This window comes from Brachypodium distachyon, chromosome 5 (genome assembly GCF_000005505.3).
Source record: "Brachypodium distachyon strain Bd21 chromosome 5, Brachypodium_distachyon_v3.0, whole genome shotgun sequence".
Taxonomy (NCBI): domain Eukaryota; kingdom Viridiplantae; phylum Streptophyta; class Magnoliopsida; order Poales; family Poaceae; genus Brachypodium; species Brachypodium distachyon.
Window position 1 is genome coordinate 490,843 of NC_016135.3, and position 17,586 is coordinate 508,428.

The 17,586-nt window shown below is 44.2% G+C and overlaps 1 protein-coding gene across 1 annotated transcript; it reads left to right on the top strand.

The window, feature by feature from the left end:
* Window positions 1-11,076: 11,076 nt before the first annotated feature.
* On the top strand, window positions 11,077-12,790 carry LOC100830898 (zinc finger protein ZAT5). The gene has a single exon (XM_014895624.2). The coding sequence runs from the start codon at window positions 11,525-11,527 to the stop codon at window positions 12,431-12,433; it is 909 nt and encodes a 302-aa protein (XP_014751110.1). The 5' UTR covers window positions 11,077-11,524; the 3' UTR covers window positions 12,434-12,790.
* Window positions 12,791-17,586: the final 4,796 nt, after the last annotated feature.

Genomic DNA, 17,586 nt, shown 5'->3' on the forward strand with positions numbered 1-17,586 from the left:
ATAGTAAAAACAAAATTTAGAGGGCAATAATTCAAACTTGAGTCTTTAGTATTATGCGATGGTGGTCAGAAAATGGGTTAAAATTAATACACAGAAAATAAAGGCGATCTAACCTCCAGAATAGATACTTTAGAAGCCTCATCTCTGGAGGTAAGATGATTTTGAGGCTTTCCTTGGTAGTAAGTCCATTTTACCCCACTCAACTCTTGGGAAAGTTCAAATTTAACCCTAAACTCTAAAACCGGGCAAATTACCCCCCTGAACTCTTGAAACCATCCACAAGGACCCCCCGGCTGTTTCCCCTTAGTCTTGGCTGGTTTTGATTGCCTCGCTGGCACTTTGACCAGCCTCTGACCTCCAAGCTGGCAAAGGGGTGGGTTGCTGCCCCTTCTCTCTTCTATCTCATGTGCCTCTTCTCTATCTCTCTCAGTTCTTTCCCCAGCAAACTCTAGACCTCCTGGCCCTGGCGGCGGAGGAGCAAGGACCAGGGCCGTACCTAGAAATTTGAGGCCCCCGTGCGAAATCTAAAATGAAGCCTTAAAATTGTGTTTGCCGATAACAAAAATACAATTTTTCATTTAATTATATGACTTCCAGATATGCTACTACTTATTGCGACACTTAGTACCAAACCATATACTACAGAGTAGTACTACTCGCAAGCGTAGGGTGCCAGCGTACAGACTATACAAAGTTATGAGCGTGCGATACATGTGGTGGGTTGATTGATCGGTCATGTGGCCATTTTTCCTTTCCTGCCTGTTTCCATGAGCCATTGGGCCTTCTATTCAGTGGAGTATTAAGCAGAGAAATTAATTAAGGTAACTATTAGTAGTACTAGTACTTAAGTAATTTTTGGTGGCCCCTAAAAATTGGGGGCCCTGTTCCGTCGGCCAGCCTGCCCCTGCTGGTGTACGGGCCTGGCAGGGACGACTGGGCAGGGTGGCGGTTGCGGCTGAGCAAGGGCGGCTGCGGGAGGTCAAAGGCGAGGGACATTGCAGCAACACATGGACGACGCTGAGTAGCTGAGAACAGAGGAAAATGGGGATGGAAGGAGCTGCTGCTGCCAAATTGCCTCCGCTGCCGTGCTCAACAACCGCTGCCGCTGCCGAATCGGAGCGCTGCTGCAGCTCAACCGCCGCTGCCGACCCGAATCGAAGACCTGCCACAGCGGCGTCTCTAGGGTTCAGTGAGGGAGGAGAAAACGAGAATGAGAGAGAAGAAGTGGCAGGGAGAGAGAGAACAGAGCAGGACCAGCCCATTCCTTTGCCAGCGTGGCGGTCAGAGGCTGGTCAAAAGCACCAGCGTGGCAACCAATACCAGCCAAAACGAAGGGGAAACCGCCAGGGGGTCCTCGTGAACGGTTTCAGGAGTTCAGGGGGGTAATTTGCCCGGTTTTAGAGTTTAGGGTCAAATTTGAACTTTCCCGAGAGTTGAGGGGGTAAAATGGACTTACTTCTTGCATAAATATGATATATATTATATCATTGACCTATGCCACATGATGCAAGTAAACAAACATTCTAGAAGAGTTTTAGCTCGTAATATTAAAAACGCTCCACGGTGAAAACCACAACAACATTACTTAACAGATAATATTAAGGCTCTTACAATTGATGTTACAGTGCAATTCTTTATGCAGGTACTATCATTAATCCTGAGCGCACGTGCAATGCTTTTATACAAAAAACAGCATGTGTAATGTATGAGATTAAGCAATTTAGTTAGTCTAATTCGTATCATGAAAGCTTACTACACCTACATTTTTCTTCAAGTGCTACCTGGCTGCATCCAAATTTGCAGAATGATAAGAGCATGGACAGCTTAAAGCTCAGGTGAGCAGGTGTGCAAGAGTATATGTTCTTACGTAGCAATAAATCAGGATCTAAACAGGGACAACTTATAAAAAAAGTTCAATTTTCACTTAGAAAAACCTTGTTCATCATAGTTTTAGAGTCTTTTGAAGCAGCCGAAGCTTTATTAATGAGGAGAACTAAAGATGAGTCGAGTTCTTAGCCTTATCTAAGTTTTTTTTTTTCACAGGCATGTATCTGGCATTTCATTCGGTGCAAGTATTTTCGGTGAAGACCACTTGATGTGTATTACATGTAAAGCAAACTGACTTTGTTCATATGATTGTAAGATCCTGTAAGATCCCAAAGGATCGTAACTGAGGTTAGATGCTATTAAAACAGATCAAATGGGAAAATGAAACACCCAATAATATAGCAGCAGCAAATCGCAAGGAGTACATAGATGCTTGAAGTCAAATTTCTTTAACCAAGTATGAGCCAATTACCTCAAGATGGGATAGTTGATGGAAAGATGGGATTACCTCAAGATGTTGCTCAGTCAGGAAAGGAACTACAGCCTCTGGACTTTTTGATCCCTCAGGAAGCACGACCTGTGAAATTAAGAGTTTAACAATGAGGAACACCTTTTTATTCATGCACACCCTCCAGAATAGCTGCTCAGCCTGTTTTGTTGTCTTTGGTAGTTTATTGTTTGTTAGATAGGTTAGGCTAGTCATGGTGGCAAGCACTATGTTACTACCTCAATACTGGGTAATAACATAATTTGTGGTGTTGTTGTTCTCGACAACAATAAGAGTAAGGGATGCCAAAACTCGATGGCACAAGTGCGAGTACGCCGGCCTTATAGAGAAGGTCGCCGTACACTTGGACAAGTTGACACGTCGATATTTCTTGAATAACTTCGGTCGATCCTGCGGGTGCGACCTAGTCCTATGTTAGGAGAGGCTTCGAGGGGATCGTTAGCCAAAGCGTTTCGGGTCGATCGAAGCTCCCCGAATCACTTAGCGAGAGGTCGAAAGGGGCAGCCCCGTACTTGGACCGAACGAGGCTTCCCAAGTAGTGGGGTCGAGGTACCCTTAGGACTCTAATCCGATTCCCTCTCCTTCGGGCTCGGGCCGAACGAGGCTTCCGAAGATCCCGAAACTAGAGCTCCTCTCAAAGAGGCTCTCTAGCTCTCTTCCCTTGAGTTTATTCAAGTGAGAGTGAATGGTACATGCCCCCATGGGGGGTATTTATAGCCTAGGGGTCCATGACAAAAGAGCATGGCTACCCTTGGGTGAGAGAAAAAAGTGGGGACAAAATGGTAAAAGTAGCTTCTTAGTCCATAACTTTTGTGTGCACCATGTGGGAAAAGTGGGGCTTGGTCCATAGTCCACCATGGACTAAGGGGCCCCTCCTCACACCTTTCTTGCCCTGAGAGGTTTGACTTGTTGACTTGTCTTCCTTTGCCACGTAGGATTGACCACGCCATGTGGGCGTCTTGACTCGTGCTTGGAAAATGTTGACTCGGTCGTCGCCACGTAGGATTTATGGCCCGGCCCATATAAGGGTTTTATTTTACTACAACGGTAGCCCCCTTGAGCGGGAGCCATTGTGAATGTCTTTGGGTCAACCGTCGTGAGAGACTCCTGAGATCTTCCCTTCGTGAGAGGAAAAGGTACTTTGGTGGCTTTCCTGCAAAAAAAAGGAATCTTAGAGGTGTTTTCGGGGAAATTCCATGCCTTCGGCGATCTTCTTTGGGAGACATCGGATTTCGGGGGGTATCTTAGCAAAAACCGGGACCCTAGGGGCCTTTCTGCGAGAAAACCGGTGCCCGAAGGACTATTTTTGCAAAAATCAGGGATCCCGAGGGTCTCCCCGAAATCTCCGAGGACTTACTGGCAATTTTCCCTAAATCCTGGGCTTTTACGCAATTTTTCCGCACCCACTCGGCCGCGTGGGCCAACTGGGCCGGCTGCGCATGCGCGGGCGAGAAGGGGGCCAACGACCGGGCCGGCTTCCTTGGGTGAGCAGGCTCTGCTTCTCCTCCCTTTCTCTCCTTTTTTTTTACCTGGTCTGTTTTTTGGGCCGCTTTTTGGGCCGCGGCCCAACCGGGCCCGGTACCGGTTCGCCTGGCTTTATGGAGATCCGACGGCCGACAGGGGCTCCCGGCCCTAGATCCGACGGCCAGGAACCTTTCTTCTTCCTTGGTATGGTGCATGGAAAGGGGGTCAAACCGACCACCCATGTGTTCGCCTTCAGCCCCGGTCGGGGCATCTTCGGGGGGGGGGCTCCCCTTCCTCCTCTCTTTCTTCCTTTGGAAAAAGGCGCCTTGTTTCCTTCCCTTCTCGTTGGTTTGGGGCAGTGGGAGGACGGTGAGGTTTCGAGTTCCGATTGGCTGGCCCGGACGTCGAGGACCCCTTGGGGGCCTATAAAATGGAACCAGGGGTTCATGTGGGAGCTCACACCGGCTTTGTCTGACTTCTCCGGCGCCCAAGCCTCGTTCGGCGGCGTCCGAGACTTCTCCGGGGTTTGGTGTTCTAGGGAGCTCCGTAGGGGCTTTAGCCACTTCTTCGTTGTCACGGCGGTCGTCTTGGCTTTAACCATGGCCGGTGTCAGTTGAAAAAGCCAATTCCAGTGCATGGCCACGGCGGTGTTGGACGCAGTGGATCACCGTCCTCCGATTCGCCGGCGTGGCACCCCAATCGTGGCGCGGCCATCAAGCTCCCTCCGCGGCGCATCGATCTCATCGGCTGCCCGGTAGGTGCAGCAGCCCTGTCCCTCCGCCGGCGACGCTGCCAAACCGGTGCCCATATGGCGGCGGCCTCTTCCCTTCAACCGGCAGGTGTAGCAGCCCTTGAGGCGGTGCCGGCGCAGCCGCTTCGTCAATGGAGGTTGGACTAGATCACGAAGAGAACAATGTTTTTCTATTTTTACTTAATTGCAAAGTAAAATTCAGTTGACCACGGTACCCTCACGCAATTACAATTTTGCCCTCCAATTGGAGGTACTCCATGGTTTTCGACTTGGTACTCCGTGAAATCGAGAATGGAGTACCACGTAATAATAACCACTAGATCTGACCTAATAAACGGTTCATATTAAATCCGGTGTACCGTAAAAGAGCTCTCACTTGATAAGGGAGTTGCTACCCTGTCCATTAAACCGGAAGGAATATTGAAAAACACAAACAATCTTCAATCTTTTTTCCAACTAAATAACTAAAAATATATAATGATGTATATAAAAAGTAGTTTGTCTATTTTATGTAAATAGGTGATGCGGCGCCGTGTTTCTGCGGAACCGTGTTAAAATAAATACATAAATAGATGTTTAAAATTAACTAAAATTAAAATGTAAAAGTGATGTTGTTTCACATTTATAAACAATAAAATATAAGAAGATGAAAGTGTTGTTGTTTCACATTTAAAAACAAATAAAACGTAAGAAGCATCGAAAGCTCATTCCAAGTTGCATTAACACCCCCATCGAAACCATATCACAATATCAGGCACCAAGAGCGCCACGACGTGATCGCCGAGGTGGCCGAAATAGCGCGGAATGGTCGGCGGCAACATGCTGCACCGCGACGGGCTGCACCGCCGGGTGGCTGCCATCGGTGTGCTCGAGTGCGCGGATGGTTTTCTTTTTCTTTTTCTTTTTCTGAGACGGGTGGAGACCTTTTTGTAGCGTGCTTAATTAAAGTTTAATGTGTTAATGTAACCGTGGTTAGCTGGCAACAGTACACGTACGCCATCTTGCCGTTGGATTCGAATTTCTGAATTCTTTTCCGGAGAGCATGTATGTTGTTAAAACAACTGTAACTTGTCATTGAACACTTTACATAGTTCAACTTGAGGTCCGAGGTTTGAGTCCTCGTGTCTCGATCGGTGCCTCGCTTTGCCACCCATCCTCGCGAGAGCATATCGTCACGGAGGCGGCAACGATGTCATGGCAAAGAGACGTACAGGAACGGATACGCCATCGTGAAGGCAACGCGTAATCTAGGAATGGCGTAGGTCGGTGTGTTTGTTTTAAGCTGTCTGGCTCGGTGGTGTGCGGATCATCGAGGCCTAAAATGTTTGAGCCGGCCCATTGTATCGACTCAAAATTCGGCCCACCAACTCGCAGCCCCACGCCCGCGCGGCTCAACACTCCGTTGCCATAGCAAGACCCACTCCATAAAACGGCTCGAATCAATCAGACGTCCGTGTGTCTTTGCATCAAAGGTGAAATTCAAATTTCCAAAACTTCCATACGAGCATTCTTTTTTTCGAAAAGGTTCACCGATCTATCAATATCATCGTCAGCAGTACCCGCAAAAGAAAAGTCAATCAGCAGTACAAAGAGTTCTAAAAGTAATAAAAATTATAAATAAATTTTTGACCATCTAGCGACAACTACATGTACTGGAACGAGTCGAAGGCGGGTCAGTCCTCGCCCCTCCATCACCACAGCCGGAAAAATACATTGCCAAATGACATACTGTTGTAGTAGACGGCGGTGAAGTCGTCATGCTAAGGTCCCAACAAAGAACTACCACACCAGAGCAGCAACCATCACTAAAGATGAGAACCATACATCGGAACTACCATACTTGAAACCACACCAAAGAACGTGAAAACCAACTAGGTCATCCCCATGGATTCATCAAACACCCATAAAATCGACTAGATCACAAGGATTTGCCGGACACACAACTCCACGCGCCCTTCAATGATCGATGCTAGGACATGGCGATGTGGACCTTATTCTGACTGCCAAATGTCGCGCCGCTTCACCATTTGTCCATTTCCAAGAAAACACTGAAAAACCTACAGCAAGAAACTTGAAATCCTTCCTCCCGCAAGCAGCAGGGATCTGCCGCACCTCCAAGACCAGGAAGGCCATCGGAGGCGAGACAGGCCGACGCCGATGCCGGCAGAGGGAACAGAAACCCTAGCCGCCTGGTCGCCTCCTCTTTGCCTCTCGTGGGGTCATTAGGATATGGCCTTCCATAAAAGCATTCAAAACAAGATTCATCTGCACCGTTGTATTTCTCATGCTGATATATTCCATAAAAACTTTTTAAAAAAGTAATTCTTCTAGGCCAAAATTATGTTGTTGCTTAAATAATGTTCAGCTACATATATACTGAAAAACAATTCCTACTAGCAACATTATAAAAGTATTTCAAAATTATATTCTATGAGGAATATTAAAAAATGTTCATTGTCCATGAAAAATATTCTCGTCTTAAAGAAAAATTGTTCCAGGTGTTTATATAAAATGTTCGTATGAAGCAACTTTCAAGAAGATATATTCCATCACTTATCAAAATGTTCATAAAATCGGTCGTATACTTTGTAAAAAAGACAGTTATTTGCCTTAGGACGGGACAATCCGGCTGGCCCCAAAAAAATAGTTGCAAGCCCACATAATGAGCATGGGATAAAGTCCGCGACATTCTGCTATTTCAAGTTCATTATTTTTCATGATCTTAGGTTCAAGTCTAAAACTCTTAACTAACTTGCTTGTGATACTGCGACACGTGTTGTCATTAAGCTGTTGATCCCACTAATCATGGTTGATCAGGATTCAATCCAATCACAGAGGCGAACATGGGAGTGCTAATGCATGCACAACACATGAATTGCGTAAGTCAAAAACATGCACCCCAAGTGACTTAACTCAAGCCCAGTCATGATCTCATCAAGACATGCAAGTTCTTGTCGGTCTAATTGATTATGTTTAATTTGTACTAATCTCCCATCCTACGAACAAGTCAATGCAACCATGTTAGTCATCTAACTGATTAATTAATGTATCCACATCTGCTGCTCCGGATCCAGATAGAAAAGTATCCTCTGTTTTACCCTTTTTAATTTTACTTTATTTGCGGGAAAATACCCTCTTTCCTCGATTACTTGTCTTTCAAGTAACTTTAGGTGTCAAATTGACTCCAAGGCTAAGATGGTGTTAGTTTTTTGAAATTCAATAAAAGAAATACCATATGTGGTTCAGACATATAAGCTAGTTTTGCTGTCTTATAACTTTTCTTATGGCCATATAATTAAGCTAGCATCAATGTTTATGTTTTAGACTCATGATTACTGACCTAAATAATGTGAGCATGTAATTTTGCACCGTTATGGACTATTAATTTCGCGGCACAAAGCAAGAGACGTGCATGATGTAAGAGAGAGAAGAAATCAAGAGCAGGTCGCAGATGAGTTGGCCACTGGAATTTTGTGGCGTAGAAGCAGCAGCTAGCTCTCCCTTAAATGGATACCAAAGACTTTGTATATATGCACCGATCTCTGTAGCTATTTCTTATTTGTTGGGACACAAATCATGCAAGCTGCTGACAAACCGTCCATGACATGGAAGGTGGCAGCCATGTCTCTAGTACAGATATACACATACATATTGTATGGCAACTGATCTAGCTAGCTAGCTAGCTACCACCAAGTATATATTATAAAAAAAATCCCCAAAAATAAATGATGAGAATCTATCTTTCTGATCAAGGCCTTTATAAATGAGATCATGCCAAAATTCCATTTGAGGGATAAGAGAGAGGTTAGTTAGGCAGAGAGATTTTTGGGGAGTGTGTGTGGGTGGAGCAGTTGATTACATCATCTCCACTACTAGGCTACTACTACTACAAGAGTACAAGTACGAGTACATACACACCACACCAGCAGCTGCAAGCACACATAAAGTATAGGCAGCTGCAACTTACAGGAAAGGCAACAGCCGTAGCTGCCTGCCTGTTTTTAATAAACAAGCAAAGCAACCCATCCATCCAGCCTCTCTGACTCTCAGCAACTTAATCTTCGTTTTTGGTTTCTTTAATTTCATGTAAATTTAATAGGTATAGTATCAAAGATCAATCATATCTTATATATCAACATGTGGAGTGTGAATGATTCAATTAATTAAAGTGACCCTGCCTGGTAGAGTGTACAGATTGTGTGGTAGAGGAGCTGTGGAGGCAGTTGTACTTAACACTTGACCAACATTGGAAGGAAGCCGATCTCCTACTCCATATTCGATACATAGTGATTAAATTTGGCTATTTTCTCCTAAGTTCCTAGGATTTGTTTAGGACATGGTAAAGCCGTAAAGGTAAGTAAATACATTATTCGGTATTAACTATCATGATAATGCAAAAACAAATATGCAAAAAAAACATGAAGAAGTGGACAAATAGAAGGAACTAAAGGCAAATGGTTATTTTCTCTCTCCATATTTTGATGCTTAGACTTTATCTTGATATCAGGAATTAATGAAGCAAGGAGTTGGAAAAAAGGATCGTAGAACAGAGAGTCCTGTTTTCCAAAAGAGGACTCTCTTTTGATGCTTAAAATCACTTCGTTTTCACTTCAAGTCTCCACCAAGATTTCCCACCTTTTTCTCTCCTAATCTCTAATCTCTATACCAAAACAGGACTTATATGATAAATTCATGCTAGCCAAACAATGCGCTGACATACTAATTTCATGGTATGGCTGGCTTGACCCTTTTCTCACATATTCCTATGCATGCTTGAAACAATCACATTCATCTAAAGATTAATTAAATTGTACAAATCCACACCTTTTTTAGGGTTGTAGTAACATAAAACTACATCTTCAATGGAGGTTTACAAAAAACACGAGTTCAAAACTAACGAGTAACAAAAAGAAACATACGACAAGTTTACCATTTAATCTTGCCGGTCTCACTTGTCAGACACAAGCCTAATTAGTGCAGTTATGAACAAATCATCAATTCTGAAAGAAATTAAAGTTGTGTAAAAATATGACAGGTTGCTACTTATTAGTCTAGACATTGTTTTTTTTTCGCTTAAATCTCTTGGAGTAGTAGTTTTCCGTTACTCCATCCCTTAAATGTGCGCCTTTGTGTAATTTACTCGAATCTAAACGTCCAATTTCACATTACCTCTTTTTCACTAGAAAGAGAGATCGCCATTTCATTTCTATAGGAATAAAAAGGCTTATACTTGAAAATTAAGGAAATTTGTATTCAGAGAAAATAATATATTTGATGCCTCAATTAACTGGCATGGAATCAAAGTTTAGAAACGGTCCCTTAAACCATTTCCGCGGACATTTAGTCCCTAAATTTGGAAAATCAAATAGTTGTGGTGTGCCTCGTCCTGATACAACAGGTATTGACTAGTATTGACTCCACCGTGGCATGGATTTGTCTAGGCTTTGCCACGGAGGATGCTAGGCTGGCATTTGACCGTTTTTATCCCTCGTGGTGTCGGATCACCCTTCATCCAACACCAGGCACTTCAACGCCGGCCTCATGGCCACGCCCGTTGGAACCTTCAACTTTATCCGATGTGCCGGGTCTCTCTTTCGTTTTTTTTTCCTTCCCCACATCAAGGCGAATTCCCGTGTTTCTTCCGCAGCCCAATCAAACGCTTCCCAATTTTAAGGTGCCGTCCAGAGCTTGCTCGAACCTGTTGCCCAAGGGGAAAATGCATGATTTGGCCTTCACCGGTTGGACCCGATAACGGTACCCCGTACATTTCGACCTCTTTTTGGAGACGTTGCCATTAGAAAGTCTTTCTTGCGATTGTGTGTAACAAATGGAGAGGGGGTTAAAGCCGAAGGTTCCTCGATAACTCTCGATGTTGTGTTGCTGCAGGCTCCAGGTGTATCTGTCCATTCATTAATATATTGCCCGTTATCGAACAAAAAAAAATGGTAATCCATTTCTTCCCAAATCTGTTTTTACTTGTTACTTGCATTTCTTTCAGTTTTTGTTTCACTGACCTTTCTCTTTTTTCCTTCACCACATCAAGGCGAATTCCCGTGTTTCTTCCGCAGCCCAATCAAACGCTTCCTGGTTTGAACCTGTTGCCAAAGGGGAAAAAAATTCATGATTTGGCCTTCACCGGTTGGACCCGATAACGGTAGCCCGTACATGTCGCCCTCTTCTAGGAGGCGTTGCCGTTGGAAAGTCTTTCTTGCGATTGGACGTTATAAATGGAGTGGGGGGTTAAAGCCGAAAGTTCCTCGATAACTCTCGATGTTGTGTTGTTGCAAACGCAAGGTGTATCGTATCGACGGATTAATATATTACCCGTTATCGAAGAAAAGAAATGCTAATCCATTTCTTCCCAAATCTGTTTTTATTTATTACTTGCATTCCTTCCTTTCTTTTTTCACTGGCCTCCTCAGAAAATTCATTGCACATTCCCCAAAATAACAGACCTAGGTAGCAGTAGCTAGCTAGCTCCCAGGCCAGCCAGCTGCTAGCAATAGCAATAGCAATAGCAATAGCAATAGCAATAGCATGATCATCAGTAGTATAGTTAATTAGTTGATTGCCACATGGACAGGCAGCTGCTTTGCTTTGTCCATTTGATCTAGCCTGCCTGGCTGGCCTTCCTTGTTGACATCCTCCAAATCACTCTTTCTTTTTTATTAGTATTAGTATTAGTATTAGTATTAGTAGTCACTCCACACCACACCTCACCAATCACCATCCCTTCCTTGCTCTCCTCCAAAACCAAAACAAAACACTCTCTGTAATACTAGTACTAAGCAGCAAGCAAGCAAGCATTGATCCTTCCTCCCATCCATCTATCACCAACCTTCCTTCCTTCCTTCCTTACTTGAGCCTGCTGTGCTTACTTCTGCTGCTGCTACCTTGGATTCTCCTCCCCTGCCTTCTTCTTCTTCTTCTTGGTTCTCACGCGGCGCGGCATCGCTCCATCTAGACTCTTGCGCATGGAGGCGGCGGCCGGCGGCGTCGTGGTCGCCAAGGGGAAGCGCAGCAAGCGGCAGCGCGTGCACGCCGCGGCTGCGTTGACGCCAGCCGCTGCCGAGTCGTCGTCGTCGTTGTCCTCCGTCGTCGTCTTCGCGTCCGGCGGCGAGGAGGAGGAGGCGGCGTCGGGGTGCGTGACGGAGGAGGAGGAGGACATGGCCATGTGCCTCATGCTTCTCGCCCGCGGCGGCCATGGCGGATCCACGTCGGCGGCGGCGGCCATGGCGAAGGAGGGGAAGAAGTTCCGGAGCCGGCGGCGTGAGGAGGGCAGCGGGGAATTGGTGTACGAGTGCAAGACGTGCAGCAAGCGCTTCCCGTCTTTCCAGGCGCTCGGCGGCCACCGCACCAGCCACAAGAAACCCCGCCTCCCAACCCCGAAGGCGGATTCCGAGGACCAGAAGGCGCCTTCCATGTCGCCGCCGCCGCCGCCTTCGCCAACCGATCCAACAGCAACAGCGCTGCTTGGGATCCCCGCACCGGGAACTCCACCGCCGCCGCCGGCCATTAATCCCAACCCCAAGCAGCAGCGGCGGGAGCGGGACATGGCCATGGCGATCGGCGGGTCGTCGAGGGTGCACGAGTGCTCCATCTGCGGCGCCGAGTTCGCGTCCGGCCAGGCGCTCGGCGGCCACATGCGCCGCCACCGCCCGCTCGTGCCGGCCGCGGCGGCGTCCGAGGAGGAGACAACGACGACGACCACGAAGGAGAAGAGCCTCCTGGAGCTGGATCTCAACATGCCACCGGCGCCGTGCCCCTGCGACGACGCCGACGTCGACACCACCAAGCCGGCGGCGTTCGTCTTCAACGTCAAGGAGCTGCTCTTCCCGGCGCCGGCGCCGGCATCGGCGATGGTGGTGGACTGCCATTACTAGCAAGCAAAAACACAGAGTAATTAAACGACACATACAGACACCCAATTAGCAGCAATTAGCTTCTCCATCTGCTTTTCATTAATTCCATTCCATACATACATATACATCATACATTCATACATATATTTCCTTCCTTCCTGTGATCTCAAAGTATATACTCTACTCTAGTATTCTTTTTCTCCATCCATTGATTGATCCATCTCTTCTTTCCATTGCATTCATTTTTTTTTCTCTTGATTGATCAAATTAGCATGATTGGAAACAAACTGGTGATGTAAAATCCGTTGCTAGAGATCGATCCATGTCCTCTTGACAATATCTGAGTAATTCTATTCGATTCATTCATTCTTGATCGGAGATCGATCAAACGTGTTCGCATGGCCCGGTGCTTTTTTCTTGCCTTGAATTGTTGCAATTGGCATGATTTCCTTTGCAAGAATTTGATATAAGCATTGTGTTTGTAAGTAGTGTGTGATGATGGATATATGGGTCGATGAGTGGTGAGCTGAGTACTGCTGATGAGTGCAAGACGAGTGTAAAGTGGCAAGCAAGCAAGGGAGCTGGAAATAAAGGTGTGGGTACTAGAGGCTAGCTTGGCATTGTGCTCACGTAAAGGGAGTGATCCTCCTGCTAGCTATCATATCTCTTAATTAGTACTCGTATCTCTCTATCTTTCTTCACATCATGGAACTCGATTAATAATCTTTTTGAATGGAGTATTAGTTACACAAATTAACTAGGGTATATATTGTTCTCTTGTCATTGCTCTACCACCAAGAAAGGATCCCTGCTTATTCTTTCTTCCACTGGGCAGGCAATCAGCTGGCTAGCTAGCTTCCTTTCAGTATGCAAGTTGCCCCCAACCCAGTTCATCTTCACTGCTTTGTTCAAATTATCAAATAGCTAGCTAGCTAGACTTATACTCAAAAGTGTATGAGTGAAGAAAGATGGATACTCAAAAGGGTGATTAATTAGTTGACAGGTTAATTTGGAGTGTGGTTAGGGGGGTGGTTAGCTGCCTAGGGTGGCTGAGAGAGAGAGAGAGAGAGAGAGAGAGAGAGAGAGAATCCGGGGCCAGGTGAGGGTGAGCTAGCTTAAGCTAAGCTCGTGCATGCGGTGGGGTATAGCTAGATGCTTGGCAGACAGACAGTGGAGACAACCAACGAACAAAATTGAGGAGGTAATACATACATGGCAACTACCTGTAACTGGCATTGACACTGACAACCAACACACACTGGCCAGTGTTGTTAAGTTCCTCCGCCCGGCCTGGCGTCCAATGTAATCCTCTCATCAATATTTATCTAAGAGATGAACTGCATTTTCAGATCAGAGAGAACATATAGTAGAATAAAATACAGTATTTGGGAGGTGCTTTGCTGTCGATTTTCTGTCCACCGGTGGTTCCAACTGCTGAATTGGCCTAGGTAGAAGCCCTGCTTGCAACTACTGGTTTTTTTGTACTGGGATCACCTACAATTGCCAGCTGGAATTTTCAATTAACTGCATAAGTTGCCAATGTAAAAAAAGAAGAGTAAATATCACCAAAACCTAACAATTGGGGATCTTGTATCAGAAAACCACAACCCTTGAAAAAAAAATCAAGGGTAGATCCCTAATTGTTGGGAATTTGTAATATTTACTCATAGAAGAAATATATTTGAGTAAGTTTCCCAATTGATAAGAGCACCGTTCCATGATGCTCGAAACATTATCAGCCCAGCTCAAACGACTTTTATATATGCCAGGCAGGTATATATATTGTTGATCAGGGTTGTATTTTTACATAACATGAATCATGAGATGCACCATGGAAAATTTCATGGAGTTGAATAAACTCCATGGAGTTATCTTCAGACTAGGCATCATTGGAGGAGGTATATGACAGGGTCAAGTGACTGCGGACGTTTGGGTTTACAAAAAAAAACATATTTTAAAGTGCCAAGAAAATCTGAAAACAAATCTACATATATACTGATGTCGAGTGCACACCTGTTCGTTAAGAAATATCTGGGCTGCACAAAAAAGACAAATATGTGGATCTACAATAGATGAGTAGTATATCAATTGGAGAACCACGCATTTGTCTTTTTTGTAAGGTTCTCAATAATTTTTGACAAGTATGTAGATTTGCTTTCAGAGTTTTTTCGACAGTTCTAAATATGATTTTTGAATTTTTGCAAGTTTCTGGCTCCATAGAGCCCGAGCTCGATTAGGGGTTTTCGAGGATCAAATAGTCTTTCCTCCAATAAACACTGCCGCCAATTCGGTCAAAAATAAAAAAAATTCGGTCAAAAATAAACACTGCCGCTGAAAAGGGTATTCCACAGAACAACAAGAAGAAAATACCTAATGATGCATGGGCCGGTTTGGTCAACATCACTTCACCTTCCCAACTACACCACACCGCACACCTCAGTCTCCGTACCACCAGAAGGCAGTTGAGGAAACTGATGAAACATGTGTTGGAGCACACAACATTTGATCTGGTGTGAGATCTTCATTTCATTTCAAGTAGGCCTTCCTTTTCATTAACCAACAAGCTAGCTAGCTAGTCTCCATGAGATACTTTAATGCTATTGCATCTAGGCACATCATGAGGCTAATTAAACAAGTTATCATTGATCAACTCAGGTATTGCTGATTTTGGTTTGTCAGACTAAAACCAATTTTAATTTATACGAATCCAACTGTATCAAATCTCAAATTACATAAGGACTGTGTTATTGGATTAATTTTTGGCCAGCTCATGGATTTTGGCAGTCAAAATGCGCCCTATACAATTTTACAGCCTATCCTCTGTTTCAGAGGATTAAACAATGGTCTTTTGAGTCCACTGCCGATGTAAATTAAGACCTCTCTTTAGTTTTTCTTGCCCTCTTGCATTTGCAATATCCATCTTCATCGATGCAGAGGCCGGAGGCACTCCCTCCTTTTAGAAAAAATCCTTGTAAAATCTTTTATAAAAATACAGAAGATCTTACATTTAATTAATGCTACACTCAGGGATCTCTTCCAGCACACAGATTGGAAACTGATGAGATTTCGTAACAGAGTCTAGCTTCTTCCTGTTTTGTAAGACAAGTCCCAGTTAAACAAAGCTAACAAACTAGCTGCTAAGTAGCTAGCTAGTGCGTGACATGACCCTGTTTTATAAGACAGAGAGATGACTCCCCAGTTGATTGGTACCCACTACTTTGAATAGCTGCAAACTCCAATTTGTTATAGCTTACAGAGATTTCCTGTATATACATTCTAGCTCACTTATCTAAGAAAGTAACCATGGAATTAATCTCCAAGTTAAACAGAAGATTCATCGAAGTTCATGTGGGGTGTTGAGTTTAACCCAGACAAGCCTAATTAAGATAGACTCAAATTAGTTAAGTAAACCCGTTCATCATCAATCAAGTGCATTGAATGCCAGGCATTTCATAGAGAGAATCGATCGTCGCAAAAAAAAGGCATTTGAGAGAAAATGGCACATGGAGTTTGGGAGTGTCCAGATTTTGTTTATGCTTATACACTTGAACTAACCTAGCTACTGGCATGATACTTCTGCAAGAGCTGATCATTGCTCCTTCAATGGCAAAAGTATTCAATCTCTAGTGCCAACAACCATGAACAAAAATGTTATTTTCTTTTGTATATTCCTGTTACAAATATGAATCTAGAACCTGAGCTTGAGCCATAAGATCAGCTTCTTGGCTGTTCCTTTCTCTTTTTTGTTAGGATTGATCAACTTTTTTTTTTGGAAGCACTTGGCTAGTTGTGTCAGGATTATTCAGAAGATTCTCTCCTAATATAATCTAATCATATCTTATCTCCCAGTCTCTTGTTTTGCTTCCCTTGTGCTACATGCAAAAGAAATTCATGTATGTTGCTCCCTTACTAAAGCCTGACCGACCAAATAGTTCCAGAAGCAACTTTCAGCAAGATTCCTTCTATCATGGGATTCCAGAAAAACAAGGAAAATTGTCTAAAAAAACAAGGAAAAGGTGAATATGGTGGTGTGTGTTGTACTAAGAACAGTTGGTGTCTGCTCAAGCTGAGTAGTAGAGACTATCAGTAGCAGTAGAGTCACCAACTAAATTAAGAAAGGGAGCAGAGGGAGCTCGATCTGTAGCAGTAGCTCATTGTGGAGTGGAGTGCTTGACACTCTCAGCAAAGTGGACTTCACTTCCAGTGGCATTAAAGCCACACACTCCCAGTTGTTAGAGGTCGTTGGAACCTACTCTCCTGCATGTGGGCCACACAACCAACTGCTGCTTTCTCCTGAAAAGAAGTTGCTGCAACAGGGACACAGTGTCAATCATACACACACACAAGGGTAGTGCTTGTTCTCTTCTAGTGCACTAGGCTTTAAGTAATACACATGTTTCTGTTATACCAAGAGGTTAGACTTAAGTTGGCACTTTGATGTCAACCTTGAGCATGAAATTAGTATACAATACTCAACCATGTGTATGAGTGTATCATCCTAGAAGATTCACATGGCTTCTTCCAAATTAATACTATATCCTTTTAGTAGATCGGATGGTGTATTATTATAGTACTTTTCTAATTTTGATCGCAGAAGATGTTCAAGGATGGTCTGATGAAATAAACCAGGATATTCTTCACCGCAATTTATACTACTCCAAATGAGCCTCACAAACGCAATTGCAAAAGTAGGAAATACATTTGTAGTTTTTCGTTTCAACAATGTTTTCTTGAAGAAATAAAATATCCTATTATCACATCTTTTTTCAAGCAGGTTCTTCAAGCAGTGTCACATTTTCTTCACAGTTTTGTTTTTTTGACGAGGTTTTCTTCACAGGTTCTTGAATTAGATTCTACAGAGTAACTCGGTTTGGCCAGCCAAGGGGGTGGTCGAATCCAACGATAAAACGAACTCCTCTCTCTAGAGTTGGGGGCCACTTTTTGTTTGGGCTACTTAAAAAACAAAGAGGCCGCGAGAATATTGGGCCTGTTTTAGGCTGGCCTTTTGAGCCCTAGCGTCCGGCATGAACTCCTAAATACGATACGTCGGCAGGAACAAGATACCACAGAAGTCGTTGCAACTGAAATTAAAGTGGCCGGGAAAAAGATCAAAACAGAAAAGAAAAAAAAAGAAATCTCATTTCTTTGTCGTTGCAACTGAAATTAAAGTGGCC